The 26639-nt window shown below is 39.3% G+C and overlaps 4 protein-coding genes across 8 annotated transcripts in view; 2 read left to right on the top strand and 2 right to left on the bottom strand.

The window, feature by feature from the left end:
* The window catches only part of ADNP (activity dependent neuroprotector homeobox), a 32985-nt gene extending 32398 nt beyond the window's left edge, over positions 1-587 (bottom strand). The window contains exon 1 of the mRNA XM_012766138.3: positions 483-587. The gene's annotated coding sequence lies outside the window, so the exon portion shown is untranslated. The remainder of the gene's footprint in view (positions 1-482) is intronic.
* LOC142876849 (uncharacterized) lies at positions 192-11092 on the top strand. Of its 5 annotated transcripts, none has more exons than XM_076010866.1 (7): positions 192-328; positions 1042-1119; positions 6806-6861; positions 7622-7722; positions 7889-7949; positions 9662-9826; positions 10722-11092. In XM_076010866.1, the coding sequence occupies exons 1-6, from the start codon at positions 225-227 to the stop codon at positions 9814-9816; spliced, it is 555 nt and encodes a 184-aa protein (XP_075866981.1). In that variant the 5' UTR covers positions 192-224; the 3' UTR covers positions 9817-9826; positions 10722-11092. The 5 variants fall into 5 exon arrangements, with proteins under 5 accessions (XP_075866981.1, XP_075866982.1, XP_075866984.1 ...); XM_076010867.1 differs by having other exon boundaries at positions 10718-11092; XM_076010869.1 differs by adding an exon at positions 9102-9145 and having other exon boundaries at positions 9675-11092.
* On the bottom strand, positions 4315-24317 carry DPM1 (dolichyl-phosphate mannosyltransferase subunit 1, catalytic). Its single transcript, XM_012766140.3, has 9 exons — positions 24144-24317; positions 21969-22068; positions 16360-16393; positions 13982-14058; positions 13872-13897; positions 10421-10516; positions 8680-8748; positions 5622-5736; positions 4315-4669 (listed from the first exon to the last, which is right to left on the bottom strand). Exons 1-9 carry the CDS (start codon positions 24302-24304, stop codon positions 4565-4567), a joined length of 783 nt encoding a protein of 260 aa, XP_012621594.1. The 5' UTR covers positions 24305-24317; the 3' UTR covers positions 4315-4564.
* On the top strand, positions 24313-26639 carry MOCS3 (molybdenum cofactor synthesis 3). The gene has a single exon (XM_012766139.2). It carries the CDS (start codon positions 24623-24625, stop codon positions 26003-26005), a length of 1383 nt encoding a protein of 460 aa, XP_012621593.1. The 5' UTR covers positions 24313-24622; the 3' UTR covers positions 26006-26639.

Below are 26639 nucleotides of genomic sequence, written 5' to 3'. Positions count from 1 at the left end.
AGTACCCCCTCCCCCAGCTAAGGGTGGGCAGACCTGGCAGAAGGCTCGTTCCAAGCATGGGGGTATGCGTGGGGGGCTTGTGGGTTCTTCTTGGGGAAGGGGGGAGGATGGGATTAGTTCCAGGGATGGGAGAAGCTCAGTTCTGGCTGGGGGCGGGGTAGGGAAGATGCGATTAGCTGCAAAAGCTCGGGGTGGCCAGGCTGGCTGCTGGCCTCGATGGGTACATGGGGCGGAGAAGGGGGTCGGGCTGCAGGAGGAGGCGCCTGGACCCCCAGAGCAGAGCCCGGGTAGCGGTCCGTGCCGGGACAGGCGGCCCGTCAGCACCGGAGTATGCAAAGGAGCGTGTGTGTGGTTGGAGGGTGGCGATGCGAACAACAATGCGCCCCGCGCTCGCGGCGCCGGGCTGGGCGGGCAGCCGCGCGGACCGGGGGTCGGAGGCAGGGTCGGGCCGCGGGTCCGCGCGCGGCGGCGCCGGGGCTTACCTTGAGTCGGCCTCGAGGCGCGCGCGGGGCCGGCGTGCTCGGGGGCCGGACGGCGGCGGCGGGAGGATGGCGGCGGCACGGCGGTGGCGGAGGCGAGGGCGGGGAGGGCGCGCCCGGGGCCTCGTCGCGCTCCGGCTCGGCGGGCTCCGGCTCGCGCCGCGGCCGCGGCTGCTGCCGGGGGGCGCGGCGGGCGCAGCAGAGCGGCGGGCGGCGGCGGCGGCGGTAGCGTCGTCGAGCGGTGCAGACAAAGGAGGGGCGGAGGGAGGAGACGGAGGGTGTGGGAGAGGCGGCTTCACCGGCGCGGGCAGGCGGGCGGCGGCGGCCGCGCTCCTCTCGCTCCTCAGCAGCAGGGACCGAGAGAGGGAGCTGTGCCTGAGGAGACGCCAAAATCCCCCTTAGCGCTGCCTGCGGGAGGGGGAGGGGGCACAAGATGGCGGCGGCCGGGGGGGGGCGGGAGTTCAGCTCATGGATCCCGGCGGGCGGCGGAGGGGAGACCGGGCCGGCTGAGGCGGCGGCGGCAACGGGCGGGGGAGGGGGCTGATCCCGCGTCTCCCCTCAGCAGACAATACAAGCGCCTCGGACCGAGTCCCCGAACCTGCCCTAGCCAAAATGGCGGCCGAGAAAGAGCGGAAGTGACGTAAGTACCTCATTAGCATAAGAGGACTCATTGTCCAGCTAAGTAGGGGGGGCAATGAGGGACAGCACCCCTTTCCCCCATGCCCCCCAGGGACAACTCTCTTACTCTCACCTGTGCTTACACCCAACTTTTCCTGAGGGAGGGTGCCCTGGACACCCCCACCCCCACCTAAAGCAAATTATATAATCCCCACTGAGGGGGAGCTCTCGCGAGAACCAGGAGTTGCCATTGACCCACTAGGAGGCGCCGCGGATAATGGCCGCAGTGCGCTCCCAGGGCCCGTCTACTCGGCAGGCGCCTTCCTCTGGCCGCCGCGCCCGCGGCGGAGGCAGAAGCATCGGGCCGCAGCACGCCCAGCACTCAGTCAGGTGGCCGTGCTGGGGATCCCTGCGCGGGCCCAGCTGGGCCCGGACTACATCTGGCGGGAGGGGAGTGCGGGGCAGCTCGGGCGGCTCCACGTGCTGGGAGGCCAGCGCTCTCACGGGCTGAGCAGCAGCAGGAAGGGGCAGGGACACCTGGCCAGTCGCCCCTGATGCCTCCTTCCTTAAATGAGGTGTGAGGGCCTCGTGCTTCACACACCGACTTGAGAGGAGACACAACCCCATGGAACTCTGAGCCCTTACGGGTAGACTGGGTTATTTGGTAGACAGGGGCTGAGTTTTGCAGAAGGTCCACCGTTGCCCAGTGACTTGACATTCTCCCAAGTCACAGTGATGGACTCTTCTCTTTGGCCTGAGGAAAGCAAATTTCTAGTGTTTTGAGGCCACCCAACTGGTGACGCCTAAGGATGAGAAGTGATACTGCCAATGGACCTCCACAAGATCCTTAAAAAACACACATTGTAGTCCTAGGGACAGTAACTTTCAGTGCTCCCACAATCTGGATAGCATAAGACAACACATGGACAGTCTGCACTGTGAATTTAGATCAATCCCAACGAATGCGTTACCCCCTCAACATTTTTGAACCCACCTTTTATACTCGAGTGCACCTGAGAATATATCATTGGTTAAAAGTATTGAAAAGTAATAAAAGCCAATCGTTAAGGATTAACCAAGCTAGTTTTCTTAATATGCGATCTGTAAATACACCTGTCCTTTGCTGTTTCTTTAAATTTGAAGTTAAAATAGTTTCATCCACTTAACATCCCAAAAGAATCGGACTGAACTACAAGTGGTATAAATTGCAGTTACATATAGCTCAATGTTGTAAGACAAGTTTAACACTCTCGTTCAACAGTATTCCATTAATTTCTGCAATTGTGATAAAATATATCTTTAAAGCCAAGTCAGTATTTGAAGGGAAAACAATAGATTAAAAAAACTAGGAAAGGGGGTGGGAGCAAAGCTTTCGCTTCAGAGAGCTAAAGGTGAAGAATCTAATTACACATTGCAGAAGACAGGTAAAAATATGAAGTAAGAAAAATAAGTTTATCCTTAGTTTTATATATATATATATATATATATATATATATATATATATATATACACACACACTTAGATTTCATACAGTGATAATACAAATACAAAGGGAAACTAAGATTTCATCCTTGGCATCATTTAAAAGCAAAAAGGGATGCTGGATTCAGACTTAAATGTTAATTTTACAGTGTTTAAGTCACCAGCTTTACTATAAAAATGCATCTCAATAATCCAAGATTCTTTTCTAAATGACTTCCAAATGGCGAAAGAATCTTCACTGCTCAAACACTCCTTATTGTAAATTCCAACAGTGACAGTTTTGTAATAATGATGGTGGGAATATGAACTGAAAGATTAAATACACAAAAGGTATCTATCTACTCTAGTGAGATAGAAGGCAATACTACCTCTATTTTATATTGGGTTCTTTGAAGTGTTTACTTAATTTCTGCTGCACATATTTGACAATAAATAAAACTTAACTTTGGGTTTAGGTTAAAAAGTATAAACTCTAAACAATTCCCTATATTGAGAATATTACATTTCTATTATCTTAGCCTAAAAGCAATTTTACATCAAGCACTGATGAATTTTCTAGTTATCAATGATGAAAGAAGTCACTTCCTCAAGGAAGGTAGGTCCCTGGTGGGCCAACTGAACAGCTCTCCACATAAATAATAGCCCTAATTGGAATGTGTATTAGGGTTCACCTACAGGAGTGAAGGAGAGGTTTTTATGTTCAAAATGACACCAAAGGTTTTATAGTCTGGTATTCATTTTTGGTAACATCCACTAGAGAGAAATGCAAATAAAATCAGACTTCAATTTCTTCAGCAGCCAAATTAAGCCAAGAAAATGTAATTAGGAATACTCTTCACTAAATATAATTATTAAATAACTTAAAGACACCTCTTCCTTTATTTGCAAAGGAAAGTCAGGTTTATCTTAAGTTTATTTGCTCAAATTATGTCCTTACTCAAATTTTAAAAAGAATACTGCATGATCCAAAAGCTATGCTATGGTTAGAAATTAACTGATCTTTTTTGAAATACCTACTGTAGAGAGGTAAACCCTGGCTTTCTTGTACAACTTAACCTGCATTTTAAATGGCAGAACACTTTTCTGAATGGAGAAGAGCTATAGAGAAGAGATTTTTGTCATATTAGTAGAGATGTGAGCTTTGCTGAGTGTCTTGAAATACTATGAAAACATATTTTGAGGGAAAAAAAATCTTATATAATAAGATGTTTAAAAATTAAATAACAGCTAAGCTTGTACCACAATGTCATCAATATTTTTCCTTACCTATAGAAGTTATTGCTCAAAAGTGAAAAAAGTTATAACTCAAAAGAGAAAAAAAAAATAGCTAGGTAATCAATTACAGCCAAATTGTTTTCCAGTTCCCAATATATACTTTAAATAGATTTCCTTCATCTATACAATAGCTGAAAGGAACTCTAGAAGTCTGCTCTAGATGTATTATTTTTTCTGCTTTAAGAATATCTGAGTTGCACTTTTAAGGAAAGGGTACAGGTATATATATTTTTCAATTCAGAATTATATTTATATATATATATAAATTGAAATATATATATTTCAATACAGAAACGGCTATATATATTTCATGAATATAACTGACATTCCTCTTCTGACGTTAGGTATAAAGAACTATGAATCCAGTTGCTATAAGGAATATTTCAAGTTATTCCCCATGTCAAAAATACTGCATTCACATACTCTAATGAAAACAGCAATATTTTATGCAAAAAACCCATATATATAAACCACATTTATTTATAGGTCTTAATACAGCAAAACATTAAATGAAAATCGAGAACGTTACTCATTAAACCAGTAACTTTAAAATTATTTAATTTGAAATAGTTTCTTCTGAAAAAAAAAAAAAAAAGATTTGCATGAAATTTACCTTACCTTATGATTTATGCTCTAAGTACATTTTATAAAAATCAGTAACCAGGCTTTATGTTTAAATGGAAATGAACATAAATATAAATAATTTTCTTTTATGTAGTAGCAAAAAGAGTCAATAATCCTTTCAAGAAAGAGACTATTTCATTTCCTCCCAACTTGGATTCACCATAAACTCGATCCACAAATGATATTGGAACCTAGTTAAAAAAATATATGTTAAAGTCAGTCTTCAAAAAAATTAGAAAGGAGGCATAGCAGGCATACAACCATTACTAATACAACTGAAACATGATTAGTCCCACAACAGAAGTCCTTCAAGTTAGTTCAAAATTAGGGGAGTCTAAGAACTATGTGTACCTCCAAGTCTTTAAAATTAAACATGCATTTTATTATCTAAGACTAGGTCATTTGAACCAAATCTACAACTGTTTAAAAAGCACTGATCCTGAGTATTATGTTGGCTTACTCAAATTTCAGGTTGCATTTCAAAGAAAAATTATACTCCAAAAGTAAAATGGCCTTTCACTTAGTTTTTTCAGTTGTTTGTCAAATTTAGCTACCACTGTGTTTTAGCATTAAGTTAAAAAAAATCTTGTTACTTCTATAAGAGAAGTGGCATTCTTTGGGTAGCTATTTCTTTCCTTTGAATAAGAGTTTTAGTGTTAAATGAGAGTCTTCCCTAAGAGCTCACTAGCCACCCCTAAATAGTACAGACTCTCCATCCCATTGCTCTGTAATTCCTGGCCATTTTCATTTAATCACAGGAAATGGGCATCAGAGATTCTTCATTCATTGTGAGGTATGATGTATGATGGCTGCTGCTGTGTCAAGAGGAAAAGCAGCAAAGAGACCCAGCCCACAGTGCTGACTGGTCAGAAGAAAGGGCTGGGATGAAGAAGGTGCCAGTAACTTAGTTACTTAAAAGAGAATGCTGCCTTCTGTTAATGTTTTAAATCATGCTAAGTCAAATGTATTAATTGAAAGGGATTTGAATTTTCACCTTGTAGTGCTTGGACATTGTAAATAAACAACTAGAAGACCTCACATTAATTTAGTAGTTACGAACATTAAACTTTTTATTACAGAAAGTCTAAACTTTACTGTTTCTTTACGAGGAATACAACATACTATTTTGCATCAGTTACATACCTCACCAATAGTATAATTCAACTGTCTCGCCCGAACAATCATCTCCATCTGGAAGACGTAGCCTTTAGAAACACATTTTTCTATTAATTTCTGTAGAACTTCTTTTCGGTATAACCTGTAAGAATTCAGAATATATATGACCACCTGGATAAATATACTTCTCTACCTGTATCCTGACCTTTCAAAAAATTCACTGGTATTTATAAAGCCAAACACTTTCACTAGCAATTGGTATTCAGAAAAGTTCTTACAGCTCATGATTATGATACATTGTCCTGAACAAGAAAGGCCATGAAATATTTGCTAAGTAATTTACAATCATTTTGAACATGAACTCTCAGTATCTGTTAGAGAATTATTTTCCCATCATACTATCAGAAATTATGAAAATGTGGTAAAATGAATCATTTGATGTAGAACCACCCATTATTTTTAGTTTTTAAATTTCCTTAAAATTTTCTTTTCAAGTTGAAAGAGGAGAAAACTGTTCCAAATATTGGAGCAACTGAGTTGACAGATGACAATGAAGCAATAATATACATTAGATGACAAAGAATCCCATAATTAACAGGCATTTCCCATAAGTGACTATAACAAGTTTCTAATTCCCAAGATTTCCTAAGATAAACTAAGGCCCTGTAGGATGAACTAGGATAAGACAGGAACCAGGCATCACAGCACAGAGGCAATCTTGGTGGGATTCAGCTGTCACCAACTGAGGTCACAGCTAGACATGTGCAGCGGCGAATGTGCAGCCTAACCTTAGGTGGATCGCCAAGCCAAACAGAACTCATCAGATTTACAAAGACAGAGGAGGTGGAAGTCCTACGGGTGAGCCACATTACTTTCTTTATAACTCTGAATAGCAGGGAGCTCCCTATTTCAAGAGTCACAGAAGTTTTTTGTTTTTTTTTAAAGAGTCTCAGTGGGTACAGAGGCAGTAATTTTTATCCTATACTTCGGAGAAAGTTAGAAGAGGCAATTTGGTGTAACTTTGTTCGCTTCAAAGTTAAGGCCACCTGGATCTACACTGCCTTAGGGTTTCACATGGAACCTACATTTTTACTCAGATTTCTTGTAAGGCTACCCTACCTATTGACTTTTAAGTGGATATAAGAAAAACAGACAGCACAGCCTTTAGAAGAACCTGAGGGAGCTTACTGTGTGTACTCCTTTACCCACAGTTTCCATGAGAATCCCAAGAAGTCTGGAATAAATATGAAGAGAGAAGAATCTGATGGTAACAGTATTTATTCAATAACAAGTATTTATTGAGCAACATACTGGACTTCAGGCACTTTGTTTTGGGGTTTTAGCAGTGAATTAAAAATTAAAGATATATAATATGCTGAATGCTGTTAAGTAGGGGAGGAAGGATTGGGATTGTGGGGTGGGAAGAACTATGATAGTGACGAGACAATGTTTCAGCATTACCTTTAAAATTGGGATTGGGCTATGAATACTTTCTCATTTTATAAGGTACCTTTTTTCACTGCTACTTCCCTCCTCCCCACAATATCTTTAAAATTATGGCTAATAAAGTAAAATTATATATATGAAGCCATATGATCCCATAAATAGGATTAGGATCCAGGTGGTCTTTGCTATCAAATGGCTTTGTGTCAGACTACAGTCTTTTGGGGGATTCCTTTTCTTATTTTGTGAAAGGTACCTACTTCTTAAATCAAGGGATCTAATGGCAATGAGCTTTGTGTAATGACAAGCTGAACTTTAATGCATGTGTTTTAGAAACCACTATTCTTATGAAAAGACAATGAGCTTTAACTATTTAAAACAAGTATGAAATTAACAGACTCACTTTTGTCTGTGTTTGGCTGCTCTGTCATTTGTACAGAATATACCCAATCACTGCTCTCACAGCCCGAAATCCACAACTCCCAGGCCATCTTTCATCCCACCCCCTTCTCATTCCCGAGTGGCTCTAATGGCAGCCAGGCATCCTCACCCTGTTATTCTCCCTGCTGTGTTTTTCTTCATAGGCTCCACAACCCACAGAGCTACACGGGGTCTTCATTTGAAGCCACCAAAATTGTGGCCTGTGAAATCCACACTGGCTCCTCCATGTGGTACAAGAGATTCTGTGAGTGCCACTATTCCTTGTATTGTTGCTACATGGCAACCAGAAACCTTAATCAGATCTCTGATGGTTCTTTTGCCTTCAAGTGTGGAAATGAAGGGATGTTATAGGGACCTCTGTTTTATACCCCAAGTTCTGCTTTCTAACCTATTTACTTTTTAACCTACAGAGGCTTCATTTTTCTTTTTATTTGACCTTCAACAGCCAGCTCCTAATTTGGGTGTATGTGTGTAAGTATATGAATTCTGACATTTTAAGGATCTAGATTTTCTTGCATTAAGCAAAAGAACTGAGAATATTATTTAATGGAAAAGAGCAAATATCTAGTAAGAATTATTAAGTTATGTGTAGGGTTTGGGACTTTAAATTAGATGCACAGGCAGTTTACAGTTTGAGATTTAAAAAAATCTGGCAATCTTTAGTCATTTGGGATGGTCATACAAGAGCAGTTCACATCTACAGAAGCAAATCTAAAATTAAACACCCCAAAAACCCTGACATATACCCCAAAACAAACATTAAAAACCCAAAGGATCAAAGCTTTGATCAAATTAAATGAGGAAATATGTATTTTTTAACATATGGAGAACAAGGTAACCAAAAAAGCTCTACCCAAATATTAAATGTTTAAAATTTTTCTGCAGACAATGCTATAAAGTATTCATTACTGAAATATGTGATATTCTTTGGAGCACATTATCAGAAACAGCAATTTTCAAATGAATTAAGCCTTAATACTGTTAACAAGCACACAACCTAAGCCCTGCCTTCAACTTTCTAAAGGAAAAAGTACAATATTTCACCTTAAGATGTTTAGGTTCCATTAAGGAATTTCACCCTGCCTTTTTAGCGTTCCAAAACAAAAACAGGGTGAAAATGAAAAGCATTTCTTTAAAATAGCTATTATAAAGCAAGAAATTTAGGAAAGAAGTTATAAATAGTAAGAGTTTTTCACCGTACCTGAAACTTCCTGTTAAATCAGATGCTCCTGGTCTCAGCAAAATCTGAGTTATAAAATTGGCCCCACGGCTGCCAAATAAAACAATCAGATTTTCTTTATAAAACATAATTTATAAACAAGACAAGCATATACAAGAACAGAGTGCTTTCAAAAATGCAGAACTAATTTCACAAAAATGTTAATTCTCTAGAACAAACAGAAATTTTTAGTGAAAGGAAAGCTGACACTCATTTTTCAGAAAAGAGATTCTTATTCTTTGAAAGTGAAATTTACAGGGGACCTACAAGCATCCTTCCAAACTTTAGGTAAGAACAAAAACAGATAATAAAACTGGAATTTACCAATAGTCATTATTGAGAATTATGAAGGCCTGTCCGTCAGCAAGAGAGATCAGGGATTTGACAAGGCGTTTCCTTTTCAGATTCTTGTAAGCACCAAAAGATTGAATTTTCACCTAGGTAACAGGTCAGTGTGCATAAAAATGATCTGCCATGTATTAATATGGTGGGGAAGGGAGGACTAATAGGGGCAGTTGTGGTTAATTTTCTCCCTACATGGTTCCAATGTTTAGTAGGATTGAAAACCAATCTAACTTCTTCATTTCATGCAAGATTGAGGCTCTTAAATGTTTTAAATGATGTGAAATTCCATAGTTGAGAGGCAGAACTGATATGAACTTAATGGAATCTTCAAGAGGAATGAAGTGGGTGACAAAAAATATTAATATTAGTAAAAATTTATAAAATTATATTATATACCCTTTACAGAAATATACCTCTACCTTCCAACAACCCTGAAAAGTTGGGTAGACTGAGGTGGATTAAATATGACCAAAAATTCCCATGGGTCTTCTGATCAAGAGATAGACTCCTTCCCCATCCCTTAAGATTATGGGATACTTTGTCCAAAAAATTGATACTGTGTGAGCCCCACAGTCTAGGATTTAAGAGGCCTTGTGGCTTCTGCCTTTGCATTCTTAAGATACTCCCCTTAGGACACCATGTAAAGAAGCTCGTCTAGCCCTTCTGAAGATGAGAGGCCATGCACAAAAGAACAGAGATGCCCCAGCCAACGACCAGCAGCAACTCTCAGACCTGCCAGCACAGCTGAACTTCAAGGTGATAGAAGCTACATGAATTGCCCCAGGTGAAGCCAGCAATACCAGCCAATCCACAGAATTTTGAGAAATAATATTTATTTTAAGCCACTAAGCTTCAGGGAGGTTTGTTATGCCGAAATTAAAAAAAAAAAAAAAAAAATCAAACAGTAGATTTTCTTTCCATTTTAGGATAAGGAAAACGTGGGTTAGAAAAAGGTAAAATATGTAAGGCAACATTGTTAATTAAATGACAACTACAAAGTCCCACTACTTTATTTTGCTTAATAAAAGTTGAAATCATGAAGTGTCTTATTTGCTTAAAATGATAAAACTATAAACATGGTGAAAAACCCCATTTAGTCCAAAAACATAGACAATAGTTAGAATAACTCTTGCTGAACCAGACCATTTCTACCAAAGTTTCAAAAGTTTATGCTGATTTTTTCTTAATGAAAAACACCCAGACTCTAATCATAAAAAAAACACCCTGTAGGTAAGGAGATAAATGGGAATATTTATTGGAAGCTAAAATTATTCTGATCCCACAAATCCCAAGGAGCATGATAATTTAATCCAAATACTTATTATAAGCATATTTCTAGTAGTTATACTAACAGAGAAATTATAGCACATATATATACCTGATTACTTTTCTTTTCAAATCCCAGCCATATACACCTCCATTTCCTTTGTAGCGAGTTCCAGAGACAATATCAAAATTACCCTCCTTTTGCTTCCTGTAGAAAAAATAAATTGGTTGTCAATTAGAAAAAGCCATTGAGCTTTCAATAGTTATTTTCAAGAGCTACACAAACAGAACTTTTAAGAGAAGCAGGAAAAAAAAATTCCAAGAGAATAGATGGATTGTCTACTAAAAGACATTTCAAAGTGGGGTTTTCAAACCTGAGTCTGTTTTTCCTTTTTTTTTTTTTTTTGAGACAGGGTCTTGTTCTGCTGCCTGGGCTAGAGTGCGGTGGCATCATCATCATTGCTCACTGCAGCCTTAGCCTCCAAACTCCTGGACTGAAGAAATCCTCCTGCCTCAACCTCCCAAGTAGTTGGGACTACAGACATACATAACCAGGCCTGCCTAATTTTTCTATTTTTTGTAGAGATGGGGTCTTGCTCAGGCTGGTCTCCTGGCCACAAGCAATCCTCCTACCTTGACCTCTCAAAGTGGTAGGATTTCAGGTGTAAGCCACTGTACCCAGCCTGTCTTTCCTCTATTTTAAAACTACAAAATAGTACTATTTGTTGAATGCACCAACTGAAACCACTCTAAAATGTATTAATAAAATTATAAATTTTCCCAATCCCTCCTACATCCTGTTTTTGCCTGCCTTAAAGTAAACAATACTAAAACAGCCTGGTGTCCCTCCAAATCTTTCTCTTTCCTTAAAGAAGGATAACTCAAAAGATACACACCCCTAGGGTTTTGGGTTGTAATCACAAAACTGGAATCCAATGTGATTTGCTTTTCGTGAGTTTATAATTCATATCATGGACATCCCTACAGCTGAAAGAGATCTTTCCCATTCTAGTAGCTGCAAAAATATTCCATAGAATATTTAACTCACAACTCTATGGTTGTTTCCATGGTGGGCTGTCCCTACTCCCCCCCAATAGCACAACCACAATGAATAATGCTGTAAACACTCTTAAAAATTTATGTTCTGGTGCTTAGACTCCCTAAAATGGGATATACTGAAATTGCCAAAACAAAGCTTATGTGTATTTTTAATTCTAATAGTTATTTTTCCAAAAAGGTTATAGCAACTTATCCTTCCTTCAGCAATATCTGAATGTGTCCATTTGTTTTTACCATTGTACTGATACTGGGTATTAGTGCTCTAACAGTTTTTAATTTTGACAAACTAGTGGGTAATAAAATAGGAACACATAGCTATTTTTAATTTGCATTTCTTTGACTACATCCCAGGGTGAACATTTTTTTACGTTTATTAGCCATTTGGTTTTCTTCTACATATGGCCTGTTTGTATCTTTTCATCCATTTTCTACTCCAGTGGTTCCATTTCCTTATCAGACAGAGGCTTTTGTGTATTTGAGATATAAGCTGAACAGGTCTCAGATGACTTTATGCAGAGATAGAAGGAGGAGCAGCAGTTGGCTGTCAAAGAGGAGGAAAGAGCATTTCAGGCAAAGGAACACAGAGCTCTGGGTGAACACAGAAGTGAAAAGAGCATGCCCGTGGCATGGAGAGAGAGGGAAGGGGGACAAGATGAGGTCAGAAAGGGAGGCAGGGGCCAGACCACCTAGGGTTTGAGGGACAAGGTAAGAAGTTTAGATTTTCTCCCAGGTCTTGGTGGAAACTCCCTGAAGTATTCTATAATAAATGGAAAGGGGGGTGGTGACATAATTTGATTCTGTTTTTGTAAATTTAGCTTTTATATTCAGAATGGCTTCCAAATTCTTATTTGCACAGGTTTTGTTAGCTCTAGGGTTTTCTAAGATTATAATTGTATCACATGCAAATAATGCAGTTTTGTACCCTTTACCAGTATTCAACTATATTCTTGTCTTACTACAATACTTAAATCCATTGGAATTACATCCACAAATATACCTTATGCCAAATAATGCTTTCTTGTAGCAGAGTAAGAATTGTGTAAATTCTAAAAGATTTCAGCAGGTTTTCTTTCCTATTCATTGTTTCTTATCAGTTTTAAAAGACTCCTTAAAGCGCGTCAGATGAAAAGCAATTAAGATTAAAAGTTTCCATTTAATTTCCTTTAAGCCGCTGAGGCTTCACTGAACTCTTTTCACTTACTAAACTTTTCATCCTCTTTGTTTTGACACATTCCCCTTTGCTTTTATCTCTTCTAGCTGCCAGAAAGATCTCAAATCATTTCGTTCAAATACTGAAATACTTAATAGACAATTACTTGATTTTTAATGACTTCAGAGGAATCATCAACACCAGGTGTTCTGTCCTTTATATAGTCAAATTGCACCCATCTCTTGGATTGGATATAATGTTTTTTGGCCATTGAGAGCTCTTGAACCCTGTCATTACCCCTGAGAACTAAAAGAAATGGTTCTTAATTCAACTTATTGAAATTTTCCACAAAAATATAATTCTCATTTGATTTTATTTTTGCCCTTCAGTTGTCTAATATTAAGGTTGGATAAATAAAGCATGGATCTCCTACAGGCTTTCTACTTAACTCCCAGGTTTACTACCAAAAATGCCGTTCGCCCTCATACCCTTCGCCTGAGTCCTTTATATTTCTTTGCTTCTACTCTTCTATACTGCAGTTTTCTCACTTACTGTACGAAAATTGTGATGCATATTTTCACGTAATTTGATTTTGGAATTCTGTCCCCTTATGTAGTTTTTCCAAAATATATTTTTTTTAATTAAAAAATAAATCTATTGGAAATGATTCAGTATTTCACTATTTGGGGTGATGTCTATATTAGAAACGGGTCATCTTTATTATGCTTAAGTAGTTTACTTCTATTCCCATTTTGGAGTCTTACTAGAAAAGGGCAGGGCATCTATAGACTGAATCACACTACTTTATTAACACAATAAATGAATTATATTGAGGGTTACTGATAATGAAACATTTGTCACTCCTGGAATAAACCCTATTTGGTGTTTTACTTTAATGATTCAAGACTTAATTCCATTTTATATGAAAGCTGCCTTCCATCTTTTTCTGTGGTACGAAGGACTTTAGATAACAAAGGAATTATTTGTTGGTGCGTCCCTCAGGGCCCATAAGAGATATCATTTAGTCACGTATCTACTTTCACGACTCTCAAATCTAAATGCTGGTTATATTTTTGATAGAAAACATGGAAGTTGCATTATTTTTTTTCTTTTTTAAAAAGAGACAGGGCCTTGCTCTGTTGCCCAGGCTGGAATGCAGTGAACTCCTGGGCTCCAGTGATCCTCATGCTCCAGCCTCCCAGGTAGCTGAGACTACAGGTGCGCATCACCACTCCTGGCTAATTTGCATGCGCATTTTAACTAATGGAGAATGAAATATGAAAATAAGTCCAAAACCAATATAAGAGAAATGATTTCAATCATATTTCTTTTAAGTATTAGAAATTATACCTACCTAATGAATTCAGGAATAAATTTTGGCTGCAATTTAGAAAGAATAAACAGTAAGTCAGTAAAATAGGCCATGACTGTGATAAATAGCTAATAAAGAAACATACCACTTACATGGTGTGAGAGATCAGCATCCATAATAATTATGTAGTTTCCTGTGGCATGTTTCATTCCATGAATATATGCAGTTCCTAAAAATAAGAGTGTTTATATCCATTAAAGAAAATCACCAGAAATACTTAAGTATATACTTGAATAGGGAAGAAACTTTTTAGCACTTGAAAAGTAAAACATCAGTTCTCTGATACTATTAAATTTGAAACTTTTTATATTAAGCATATAATTCCCATACATTATATATAATCAAAAAGGTAGCTGACTGCCCCCCTCCCAATTCTGATGTCAATTTAATAGAAAAGATTATCCCTGTATTTCAATTTAGCCAAGAAATAATATAAAAGTCTTAGACTATACATAAAAATCATCACATTCTCATAGTTTAAAAAACCATCTTTATGTTGGTGCTTCCTTAGTGTCTACCCAAGACACTGAAGAGGCCAGACCTCTCCTTAGAGCTCCAGATTTACTTACCCACTTCCTACTTGATATCTCCACTTGGATATTTCAGAAATCTCAAACATAACATTCCAAAATCATCTCCTGATTTCCTAACCTCCTAACAGGCTACCTCTTGGGAAATGACACCAACTATCCAACTGCTCTATCCAGTAGGGGATGATCCTTGATTTCCTGCCTTTACCAGTGATTTCTAACTATAATTAAGCCCTACTGATTATATCCAAAACATCTCTCAATCCCTTTCTTTTGTCTCCACCATCACCTTAGTCTTAGGCTCTGCCTTCTGATGCTTGGATCACTACCTAACAAGTCTCCCTGCTTCTACTTTACCCAACACTCTAAGTCCCTTTCCACAAGAGTTACCCACGAGTGTCTTCTACACTGTAAGCCTGGCACAACAGACCCCTGCTCTGGTATTTGGTGCAGCTAGCAATTATGAATACTTAGCCACCTTCATGCCTAAAAGAAAGAAACCCTGAGGAGCAGGATTTGGGGGTTCCCACATTCTCAAGTCCAAACCCACCACAAGCATCTTATTAGCAAAGTTGAGCTCTTTTAACTTCTTTTGTTAAGAAGTGACTATCTATAGTTTTGGGGTATATCACTAATTGGTCAGTAATTTTTGGCTTCTTTCATGAAGTTTCCAGATTATTTCAATCCCAAAGGGCCTTCTGGATTCAGACACTAAAAACATCTGATGATACCAATCAATTGATGGTTTTTAGGATAGCAGACTTCAATTTTTAAGAATTGTGCTTTCTGGCCAGCTTCATGCCCATGCCTATAATCCAGCACTTTGGGAAGCTGAGAAGGGAAGATTGGATGAGGCCAGAAGTTTAAGACCAGCCTCAGCAACACAGGGAGACCCCATCTCTACTGTGGGGTTATTTAAAATTTAAAATAAATTTTAAAAATTAGCCAGGCATAGTGGTGTACACCTGCAGTTCTAGCTACTCAGGAGGCTGGGGCAAGAGAATTCCTTGAGCCCAGGAGTTTTGAGGCTGCAGTGAGGTATGATCTCACCATTGCACTGCAGCCTCAAACAAACAAAAAAACCCCAACTGTGCTTTCTCTATGCTTTCCAAATTTTTCAATAAAAATATACCAATTCTTAACGTGAGCAACTGTGACCAACAGCAGAAATAAAAGCAGAATTTCATCTCAGATTTACTGAACTCATCTGAGATTTTCTATAATGCCCTATGTTTAAAAGCTAGCACATCTTTCTTTTTTAAACATAAAGAATATCCTTTAAGGTTATTCTTGAACTGAAACCTTCAATAACATTCAAAGGTTCACAGCTGAGGTAGTGAGGTAGTCCAAAATGTTTGCCCTCAGATCCATCATCTGGCCCTTCCCTACTCTGTGCTATATTGCAGGCAACTACATTTCCCAGGTTCTCTTGCCAACTGGCTTCCATACAGCTTTAGGAGGTATAGGTGGAAGACCGTGGAGAGGAAAAAAGGGAAAAGTCCAAGTGTCCTCCCTCTGTTAATCTTCCCAGCACCGACTGGGTATGTTCCATGGCTCAGCTCCTGCCACAGGCAGCCCCCACCCCGTCACTCTAGCTCCTTCTAGGCAGGCCCAAGTTCTTGAGTTCTAAAAACCTCATCTCCTCCCACTGTTGCTCCATCCCTAGGAGTGATAGTGATCTCCAGCAATTCCCTCACCTGTTGTAACCAGATTCTCTGTATTAAATTCCCTATACTGAAAGACTTATAGTGGTTTCTATTTTCCTGAATGGGCCCTGACTCATACAGGTGACCCAACTTAAACCATTTAAATGTCATTAAGATCAATAAAAACCACCAGAGAAGGTTACTGTATTTTGGCCTTGTTCCAAAGTGGGAAAATACATGCTGGATAACTTATCAAGGCATATAGCAGATATGGGGGTTAGAGGTTCTACTTACCTAGCCCCAGCTTTTTCTCTCGTGGTCTTAGAAGCTGTAGGAATAAGAAACTACATTTCACACAGATAAACAAGAATCTGACTACTTTAAAAGCACTTGGTAACAAACCAAATGGTTTAGCATAGCTTTTGAGTAAAAGCATCAATCTTTAACCCCAACTGTACAGACAAAATTTTAAACATTTTTTTCTTCTGGTGTCATCTACCATATTTTAAATAACACGTTTTTACATCTACTGTTTGATTTATCAGTTAAAACAGTACCTATTAATTCCTTCCTAGAAAAACTAAGGATTTAACCCATTATTTTACATTCTCTTGGGATATCTGATTTGTTTTCTCAATTCTGTGACTTTAAATGCTGACACTATTCTTCCTCCATCAACTTATCCTGACTCTACACTTGGATGGCCTTATCTCATTCTCCACTAGTCCAGTGATGTTACATTCCTGACAAAAAGGTTAAATTCTTTCCCTTTTCTTACTTTTTGTCAATTGCATAGTCTTTATAACTGTTTTGCTTCATATTTCGACACTGACTTGATTGTGTAGCTTTTTCCTCTTGGCTGGACACTTAAAAGGTAGAATGCCAGATTCTGACTCTGTTCTAAGATTCTGAGGAATGGGTCTTCGGCAGACTCCCTGGATGAGCATCTTTTGTGCCTTTCTGCATTCGCCAGTGTATAAGTAGGTTGCCTCAGATGGCAAATACCTCAACAAAACATTTTCAGCTCAATTCAAGCAGGATGGATTATTATATGTAATTTAAAAAAGAAATTTTACTACATGCAAGCTGCTGTCTGTTTCTATTTGCATGGAATATCTTTTTCCATCCTTTCACTTTTAGTCTATATGTGTCCTTACAGGTAAAGTAAGTCTCCTGTAGGCAGCATATAATTGGGCCTTGTTTTTAATCTACTCCAAGTCTTTTGATTGGAGAATTTAATCCATTTATATTCAAGGTAATTACTGATAGGTAAGAACTTACTACAGACGTTTTGTTAATTGTTATTAGTTGTTTTGTAGATCTTTTGCTCCTTTTTTGGTGATTTTTCTCTAGTAGATGCTTTGATTTCTTAATTTTGATCTCTTATTATCTACTAGCTTTTTCCTTTATGATCACCATGAGACTTAAAAAAAAAAAACAACTCATAGTGGTAACAGGCTATTTTATGCTAACAACTTAACATTAATTGCTTAAAGTTATTTTACTCCACCTACCCTCCCCTACATTTGAAATTTTTAAGTCACAATTTACATCTATAGCAAAGATACATCTTGAACAAAGATGGTTAAAATACAATGCTATCTGATGAGAGCTTATAGGAAGGAGAAATAAACATTCAATCATCTACAATTACAAGTCACTGAACAAAATGAAACAAAATGTCAGATCACAGCTATATTTTATTTTATTTTGTGATTGATAGTTACTGACAAAATGCTGACCTTATCTGTATCTGTCCTGAAAAAGCAAATCTTTTAAAGCTCATCTGAGATATTATATAATCCTGTTACAGCTGGAAAATCTTTCTTCTTTAAAAAGATAACTTTGTTACAGCATTCTCCCTCTTACCTAAGGGTGATGTGTTCCAATATCCTCAATGGATGCCTGAAACCTCAGATAGTACTGAACCTCATATATATTATGTTTTTTTCCCTATAAATACATACCTATACTTATGATAAAGTTTAACTCATAAATTAAGCACAGTAAGAGATTAACAGCAACTAATAATACAATAATTATAACAAAATACTGTAATAAAAATTATGTGAATGTGGTCTCTATGTATTTTATCATATTTTACTCACCTATTTTTGGACCCCAGTTAACTATAGGTAACAAAAATCAGAAAGCAAAACCATGGATAAGAGGGACTACCATACTTAAAATTTTCAGCAACGTTCAAAGGTTTATATAAAATGTTAAACAATGTTGCATATGACAGAGTACTATGGAGCAGTTAAAAGAAATAAGGCACTCTGGTAACAAAAGATCTCCAAGGTATATTTAGAATTAATGATATATGAAAATGGTATTTATGTTTAATAACAACACCAGCACAGTACCTAGTCCTACAGATATACGCATATATGCACAAAAGGTATGCATATATGCACACACGTACATATACACACAAAACACACACCAAACTGTTGACCTGGGTCTCCCCTGGGGAAGGGACTGGGATATACATCAGGAAATAGCCATGAAAGGCAAACTCAGTTTCACTGGTAATATTTATACTTCACAAGAATGCACTTATTTCTTATGTAGTAAATTCAAATTGTTTCTATTTACTGTGCTTTACTTTCAGACCCTAAATTCCACCACCCCACCCTCCCCTGACCCTTCTTTGCCTCCTAATATCAGTTTGATGGTACCTTTCTATGTGAGGCAGGAGAGCACTGCAGACAGGGACATGGGCTCTGGAGCCACAATGCCTTAGTGTGAATCTTGGCCTCACTGCTCATTTGCTGGGCACAACAGAGGCCCCCACACAAGGCTGTTATGAGGAACAAGCAGTGACTCATGGAAAGTTCTTGCAAGAGTGCCAGGCACATACGATTTAAACTATGTTTACCATAACTGCCTATAAAATACTTCATTTGATACTATAATTTGTTTGAAAAAAATTTTTTGTAAAAATTATCAGGGATAATCTTGGAAAAAGATAATTATTAACAGAAAATATTCCAACCACTTCTTGGCCTTTTGGCTAAGATCAGGTGAAAGTAGTATGTGACTGTACTTAAAAACAGAATCAAGACTGCTACACTGCAGCTCTAGAACCTGCTTTATACTTATTACATCAAAGGTGTAAATATTGAGTCATGAGATTGCTACATGATACTCCAGAACAACAGTATCAATTTGTACTAGGATCAACAGTATTGGAGTGGATCTGTTCTACCACATTCTCAAAAACACCAGATTGTAATAAATGTGAAAGAAATAAGAAAATAAAAATAAATCTTCAGCCAAGAAAGGTTAATTGTACTCTTCTATTTTGCAATTCATTTATCAATATTTATTCATATTTAATAGCCATTTGTAGTTCTTGTTTATGAATCATCTGTTATGTGGTTAGAGTACTGATCTTTTAGTTATTATAAACTATATTTTGATATTTGGGAATAGAAGTTTAATATTTTTAAGTAGTCAGACCTCTAAGTCTTACAGTTATGTCTGATGTTTTAAAATTTTTTTAAATGTATTACATTTTACTATCAGAACAATTTTTTAAAATGCTAAACTATAAAATAATGACAAAATGAGAAAAAGTTCTGATCTAATGTAACATGGTGAGTAGCTAGCTAATACTACTAAACTGCATACCTGAAATTTGCAAGGAGAGTAAATTGAGTGTCCTCGCCAGACACAAAAGGTAACTATGTGAGGTGATGGATGTGTTCATTACCCGATTGTGGTAATCATTTCACAATGTATACATATATCAAATCATCACATTGTATACTTTAAATATATTCAATTTATTTGTCACTTATATTTCAACAAAACTGGGGGAAAAATGATAAAATACAGATGACTTTATCTGATCTCAAGTTGGGGGATCAAACAAACTACAAACCAAACAGTGGAAGCATTCTCCCTGCCCTGTAAGCATTGTTAACAGTTCAGAGTAAGTGCCCCCAATTTTTCCATGGTCCCAAGTAGCTGCATAACCTTGGAAAATGACTTAACCTCTTGCCTCAGTTTCCTAACCTACTGAGTTTCAAGAAAATATACCTTCCTTGGTTTTTTTCCTGAAACATTCATTTCAGCCAGCTGACAAAGTATCTGTGCTGAACACTTTATCTGACATATTCTAAGGTGGTTTCAATAATCATTCTTCTCATCTTCTCCCCAATTAAACAAATATACATCACTTACAAGCAGGTAAGTGCCACTTTTGACATGGTCTGATATTGTTTTTTGGTTTTTTAAAAAAGTCATTTTCTAGTTTAAATTATTTAAAGGTCATAAAGTGATGAATGAATAAGGAATTTTATCCAGTACTACATGGAAATCATGACAGAGAATGCTAATTTTTTCCATTATTTTGAATTTTATTAGGTTGGTAGGAAAAATGTCTTTGAAGACAATGTTGTTTTAGAATCTGAAAGGCCACTTTAGTAGGCATTTCCTAAAATCAATCAATCACATGCCAAGTATTCCAAATGTTGTCAGGTTGATGTTCCCAAATTAAATAGCAGCATGTGGCTGAGTATTCTATCCATAATAAATATGAATCAGAGCCCCTAGCTCAGGGCTTCTACAGAAAAATTGGGGAATTGTTGGTCAAAAATTTGAACCTAGCATCACTGAAAACCTGTTAGAAGGCTGAAAATTTGTCAATTTCTTAGGACTTTAGGTTACTCATCCGTGAGATAGACTAAATCTACAGTATAGGACAGATTTACCATGTATATGAATAATACAATTCCCTTAAACTTTTCCCACCAACCAAGATCTACAACTGATATTCACCTCTAAGTAAACATTACTTGTGGAAATTATATCACTGAGATTAATCAAGAATATTTGGACCCAGTGACTATTATTTATGATGATTAATTACCATTTTTGAAATTCAAATATCAATAAAGGTTCTACAAGAAACGTTTCTCTCTATACGGTTCTCTGTTAAGGGAAAGGGACAATCTTGTCCCCAAGGGTACATCTGACAATATCCAGACATTTTTGACTGCCAATTGAGGGGTTGCTACTAGGATCTAGTGAGTAAAGTTCAAGGAACATCCTACAATGCACAGGACAGCCTCCTACAGCAAAGAAAAGAATTAGCCTGTCCCAAATGTCAATAGTACTGAGACTAAGAAACTCTAATCTACAATAATTTATAAATATAAATTACAAAAAATAAAATTTATGTACACATCAACCTGGTATTGCAGTACTTCCAGGAATGGTGCACCCCCTTGGGGGATCTAATAAATAAATAAAATAAAATTTATGAAGCCATAATAAAATAAACTCTACATTTGCCTAAGTTATTCCTATAGAAGAGTAACAAGTTTCAAAGTACAGAAGGAAAATCTGAAGTTTAGGACGTGAAAAGTTAAACTACTCCCATGAGACTATTCTACAGATTAAAAATAAGAATGCCAAGTACTCTGAAAAGTCATTCCTGTTTCACATGAAAACAGTCACCTTTCCAACCTACAAGCTCTTAGTTGCAGGCAATATTCTCTACTGAGAGTATGAGACTACCTAAAGAAAGGAAGGAAGGAAGATTAAGACAAACACTACTAATTACAACCTGATTCTATGATATATCTTGTCAATTCAGTATCATGCTTTAATTTTGCCCTTAAAGAAAATTTACCTGAAGAATCAGTAATCAGTCATATAGAGTTCATCCAAAGGCTCATTCTTTTGCTGTAAAATTACCAGTGACCCAACACACCAAAGATACGTAAAATTTTAAGCACAATAAAAATGCATTTAAATCCCAAGAGTATAAGACACTCTTTATCTTTCCAGGTTCTACAGAACAAATAGATTGTATTTAGACATTATTCATTTTTCATCTTTCCCCTATATAAACACAACTCATATAACAGAAAAATGTTCAGATAACTTACAATTTTGTCTGACCCATAGATCTTCTCTAACTGTTCAGCAACCTCTCTTGTTCCATCCGGGCTTCCATCATCTATGATTATAATTTCATAGTTGATTCCACTAAAATAAAAAATTTAAATTTTTATTAATGTTTGAAGGCAGTAGAATTACAAAAGATTTCACTGTTTCAGAATTAACATCTCTGTCACTTTCCATTAATTTCAAGTGGTAGTTTCCATTTTAAAAACAAGCCAATACAATAGTTGGTAGATAAATATTACACATGTAATTGATCACCATTATGTGTCCCTCTACTCACCCAAGACATTCTTTTTAACTTTAACTGGAAAAGGGGAAAGAAAAGGAAGCACAGCCAAACCTCTATGATGTAACATTCTTTCCTCTTAGTATTAACTTAAACATATGCAAAGAAACCCACCAGAAAGCACATTCCATGCTTAAAGGCTTTAAAAGAGTCAGTCCCAGCAAACTTTGAAGAAAGCAACTCAGTTCATCCATTCTCCAAGAGTAGATACAATAATTTCAGCTTCCCACAGTGCCTGAAATTTGGGCACAGTGCTTTACATACCAAGCATGTAAGGTGACTCTAATAGACATGCTGAAAGAGATATTTCATAAATGGAGTCATTTATAAGCTAAATTGCTCTGCTCTCCTGTTTCAAAGCAGCTACACCAATTGAGGGTAAGGCAGCATAAAGGAATCAAGCTGAGCTGACTTCAAGCAATTTGCATCTGAGCAGAAAACAGTTGTTTCCTTTACTAAAATTCATTTTGATTTTTAAAAGATCCACTCACAAATCATTAAAAGAAAAAATAACCTGTACTACATTAAAAAATTAGAATACAGCACAAATATGTAAAATTAGAACACAAACCTTGAACAAGATCAGCTACATGATGGTTAATTTCTCTAATTTGGAAAAGGATTGCAGAAATCAAAATAAAAAGATTAACTACATGGAAGAAAATATATAAATTTTAAAACTTTGAGAGGCTATGTATGTGAAGACAGTTATTGAAAGAAAAACAATAAAAACAGCAATGGTTTCCACAAATTATTTCCAACAATGTCAAGCTTAACAATGCTTAAGCTGGCTGGTTGGTGGGGAAACAGGCATGCTGAAGATTAGAGTCCTAAATTGGTACAATCTTTCTTTGGGGAGCAATTTGGAAATAACTGCCAACTTAAAGCATATCTTTTGTCGACCCAGCAATTCCACCTTTAAGACTTTATCCCTGGTACACTCGAAAGAGTGTGTTTACTGCAACATTCACGTAATATAGGACCACTGTTTCAAGCATTTTTCTAAATCATGGAAAATATGGTGTAAACAAAATCCCTGCTCTCATTTGTAAAACAAAAGCCAAAAAATAAAAACAAAACAAAAAACAACTCTGGAAATCATCTGTTCATTGACATGACCTGATTAAATAAATAACACAGCCGTATGGAATATTACCTAAGTGAAAATAATTTGCTATGTTTGTATGTGTTAATATGGAAAGATAAAAAATTTTGCTGCATATGTAACCAGAAAACAAGTTACTTTGTACTGATTCCAGGATTTTCTGAAGTTCTTAAAAGATTGCGTAACACTTCCAAATTCAAACTCCAAGCCCCCCTCCCCCAGTTTCTAACAACCACACCAAACACTCACTAGTGACCAGTGAAGACGCCCTTCGGCTCTCTCCTTTCCAGAAAGATTATCGTGCCCATCAACAGCCCCCTAACCCACACAGACCAAACCTCATGCTTATATAAGCACTCGGTACCGAGGCGGCCAGGGAGCGCGCACGCTTAGACTCCCGGCTCTTGCCGCAGATCCTGACCGCCTAGAGGGAGGCGAGAGGTCAGGCTTTCAGCCTCGCCCCCAAGTAAAAGGTTGGCCGGGTTAACCCATCTAAGAAAAGGCGGGGAGGGGGGAAACGAGAGGAGTTTATGAAAAAAATAAATGAGCGTCACAAAACCCAAGGGCAGGAAGGAGAACCCAGGACACGGAAAGAACCCCAGAAGTAGCCGCCTCTGCCTTCCTCGCAGGGCGGCCTCCACCCGGAGGATTCCTGCGTGAGCCGAAGAAAGGCTGAGCAGGGCCGCCTCGCGCAGCCAACTGCCGACACCCAAGCGGGGGAAGCCAGCTCCTCTCACTCCCGGGGAGGGCGGCCTCGTGCGCTACCTCTCGGAGAAGCTCTTCACCAGCAGCCACACGATGAGTGGTAGGTTCTCGCGCTCGTTGTAGGTGGGTAAAAGCACCGAGTACTTGTCCTGTCGCAGATTGCGCACCTCGGGCTCCCGGCGAGACCCAGGGGGACTGCGACTGGCTTCCAAGGAGGCCATGGCGGAACTGCGCAGGACGCCGGAAGCGGAATTACGTAACCGCGGCGCAGCGGGGACGGCGCGGACTGTACCAAATTCGGGAAGACGGTGATGGGCTTGTGATTGGGTTCTAGTTCCTCCAGGGTTCCGTAGGGTTCACTTGGAGATATTCAGGATTGTTCACGTTTAAAGTTTAATCTGAACTTTTCTTCAAGAAGTACTTATTTATCCATCACCTTTTCCCAAGCTCCACGAAGCCTTTTAGTTTATCCCAGTCGCTAGGAGACAGTAAGTCGGAAACGGAGATACCTTTCGCGACAACTTCCGGAAGAAGTCGCCATGGCTGCCAGCGAGGAGGTGCTCGCCTTACGGGCTGAGGTTGCGCAGCGTGAGGAGGAGCTGAGGTTCCTGAAGCAGAGGCTGGCGGCGGCTCTTTTGACGGAGCAGGAGCCGCAGCCAGAGCAGCTGGATGCGGTGTCGCCGCTGCCGCTGAAGGCCGCGCTCTCCCGAGATGAGATTCTGCGCTATAGTCGGCAGCTAATACTGCCGGAGCTGGGCGTGCACGGACAGCTTCGCCTGGCGACCGCGTCCGTGCTAGTCGTGGGCTGCGGTGGGCTCGGTTGTCCACTGGCGCAGTACCTAGCAGCCGCCGGCGTGGGCCGCCTCGGCCTCGTGGACTACGACGTGGTAGAAATGAGCAACCTGCCCCGCCAAGTTCTTCATGGCGAGGCACTGGCCGGCCAGGCCAAGGCTTTTTCGGCCGCGGCCTCGCTGCGCCGGCTCAACTCGGCGGTGGAGTGCGTGCCGTACGCTCTGGCCCTTACGCCAGCCACGGCTCTAGACCTGGTCCGCCGCTATGACTTGGTGGCCGACTGCTCCGACAACATGCCGACTCGCTACCTGGTTAACGACGCATGTGTGCTGGCCGGCCGGCCTCTTGTGTCTGGCAGTGCCTTGCGCTTCGAGGGCCAAATCACAGTCTACCATTATGACGGTGGGCCTTGCTATCGCTGCATATTCCCTCAACCACCCCCAGCCGAGACAGTGACCAATTGCGCCGATGGCGGGGTGCTCGGTGTCGTGACTGGGGTCCTTGGCTGTCTGCAGGCACTGGAAGTGATGAAAATCGCTGCGGGTCTGGGCCCCGCTTACAGTGGCAAGATGTTGCTCTTCGATGCCCTCAGAGGGCATTTCCGCTGTATTCAGCTGCGGAGCCGCAGGCCCGACTGCGCAGTTTGCGGGGAGCGTCCCACTGTGACTGACCTACAGGACTATGAAGCCTTCTGTGGCTCCTCAGCCGATGATAAGTGTCACTCCCTGCAGTTATTGAGCTCAGAGGACCGAGTTTCTGTCACCGACTATAAGCAACTTCTGGATTCTGGGGCACCCCATCTGTTGCTGGACGTCAGGCCCCAAGTGGAAGTGGACATCTGTCGTTTGCCTCATTCCCTACACATCCCTTTGAAACATTTGGAACGGAGGGATGCGGAGAGCTTGAAACTCTTAGAAGAAGCAATCCTGGAAGGGAAGCGGGACACCCAGGAAGGGACTCCTCTCTCCATTTATGTCATTTGCAAACTGGGAAATGACTCCCAGAAAGCTGTGAAGATTCTCCAGTCCCTAGCCGCAGCCCAAGAGTTAGGCTCTTTAACAGTTCGTGATGTTGTGGGGGGCCTCATGGCCTGGGCTGCCAAAATCGATGGAACATTTCCACAGTACTGAGATGACTGACTGGTATAGTCTGATGAGAAAGATATGAATTGCCATAATATGTCAAAGATATATTTATTTGCATTTTTCAGTAGTATGGTGAAGAGCCTGGGATTCTGCATTATGTGTGAATTCATGGACTCCATTTTTTATAAGGAACTTTTTGATTGTAATGTATTAGATGACTGACTTATTAGTGGATTATAATACTTTCTGAGAATTGTCATGTGTTTTTAGTAGTTAGAGGATGTCTTGAACATGTGAGGTGCAATGTGACAGGATTTTGTATTTTAAACTGCAGATCATTTACGTGTCCTGCTTTTTTCCCACCTCTCCCAAACAAACAAACAAAAACCTCTCTAAATCATTCGTTTTATGCTTGGAATTAAGATGTAGTAAACTTAGTCCTACCAAGTTGATCACAGATGATATACTTAAGGGCAGTTGATTATTTATTAATACATTCATTGGGTCTTGTTTCTAGTTGAAATGATAGAATACACTCTACAGAAATAAGTGTTTAATATGTAAATTGTGTTAATTATCTGTGAAGTGGTCATTCTGTGTAACATTTAGAATTAATATCAAACTGAGATCTGTACAATTTAGCAAAAATAAAGGAAACTACCTTTGTAGTCTGTTGTTT

Source organism: Microcebus murinus, chromosome 16, assembly GCF_040939455.1.
Source record: "Microcebus murinus isolate Inina chromosome 16, M.murinus_Inina_mat1.0, whole genome shotgun sequence".
In the NCBI taxonomy this organism is placed as follows: Eukaryota; Metazoa; Chordata; class Mammalia; order Primates; family Cheirogaleidae; genus Microcebus; species Microcebus murinus.
This window is presented reverse-complemented; position numbering and strand designations above follow the sequence as displayed.

Bases quoted from the DNA above. Each gene is read 5' to 3' on its own strand.
- MOCS3 (XM_012766139.2), top strand. From the start codon at position 24,623: ATGGCTGCCAGCGAGGAGGTGCTCGCCTTACGGGCTGAGGTTGCGCAG.
- LOC142876849 (XM_076010866.1), top strand. From the start codon at position 225: ATGGGGCGGAGAAGGGGGTCGGGCTGCAGGAGGAGGCGCCTGGACCCC. The intron at 7,723-7,888 runs GTGAGTGCCACT...TTTAACCTACAG, and splicing joins CATGTGGTACAAGAGATTCT to AGGCTTCATTTTTCTTTTTA. The intron at 7,950-9,661 runs GTAAGTATATGA...TGCATTCTTAAG, and splicing joins CCTAATTTGGGTGTATGTGT to ATACTCCCCTTAGGACACCA.
- DPM1 (XM_012766140.3), bottom strand. From the start codon at position 24,304: ATGGCCTCCTTGGAAGCCAGTCGCAGTCCCCCTGGGTCTCGCCGGGAG. The intron at 14,059-16,359 runs GTAAGTAGAACC...TCTTATTTTTAG, and splicing joins AGAGAAAAAGCTGGGGCTAG to GAACTGCATATATTCATGGA. The intron at 4,670-5,621 runs GTATGTAACTGA...TTTTTTAACTAG, and splicing joins TGAATTATACTATTGGTGAG to GTTCCAATATCATTTGTGGA.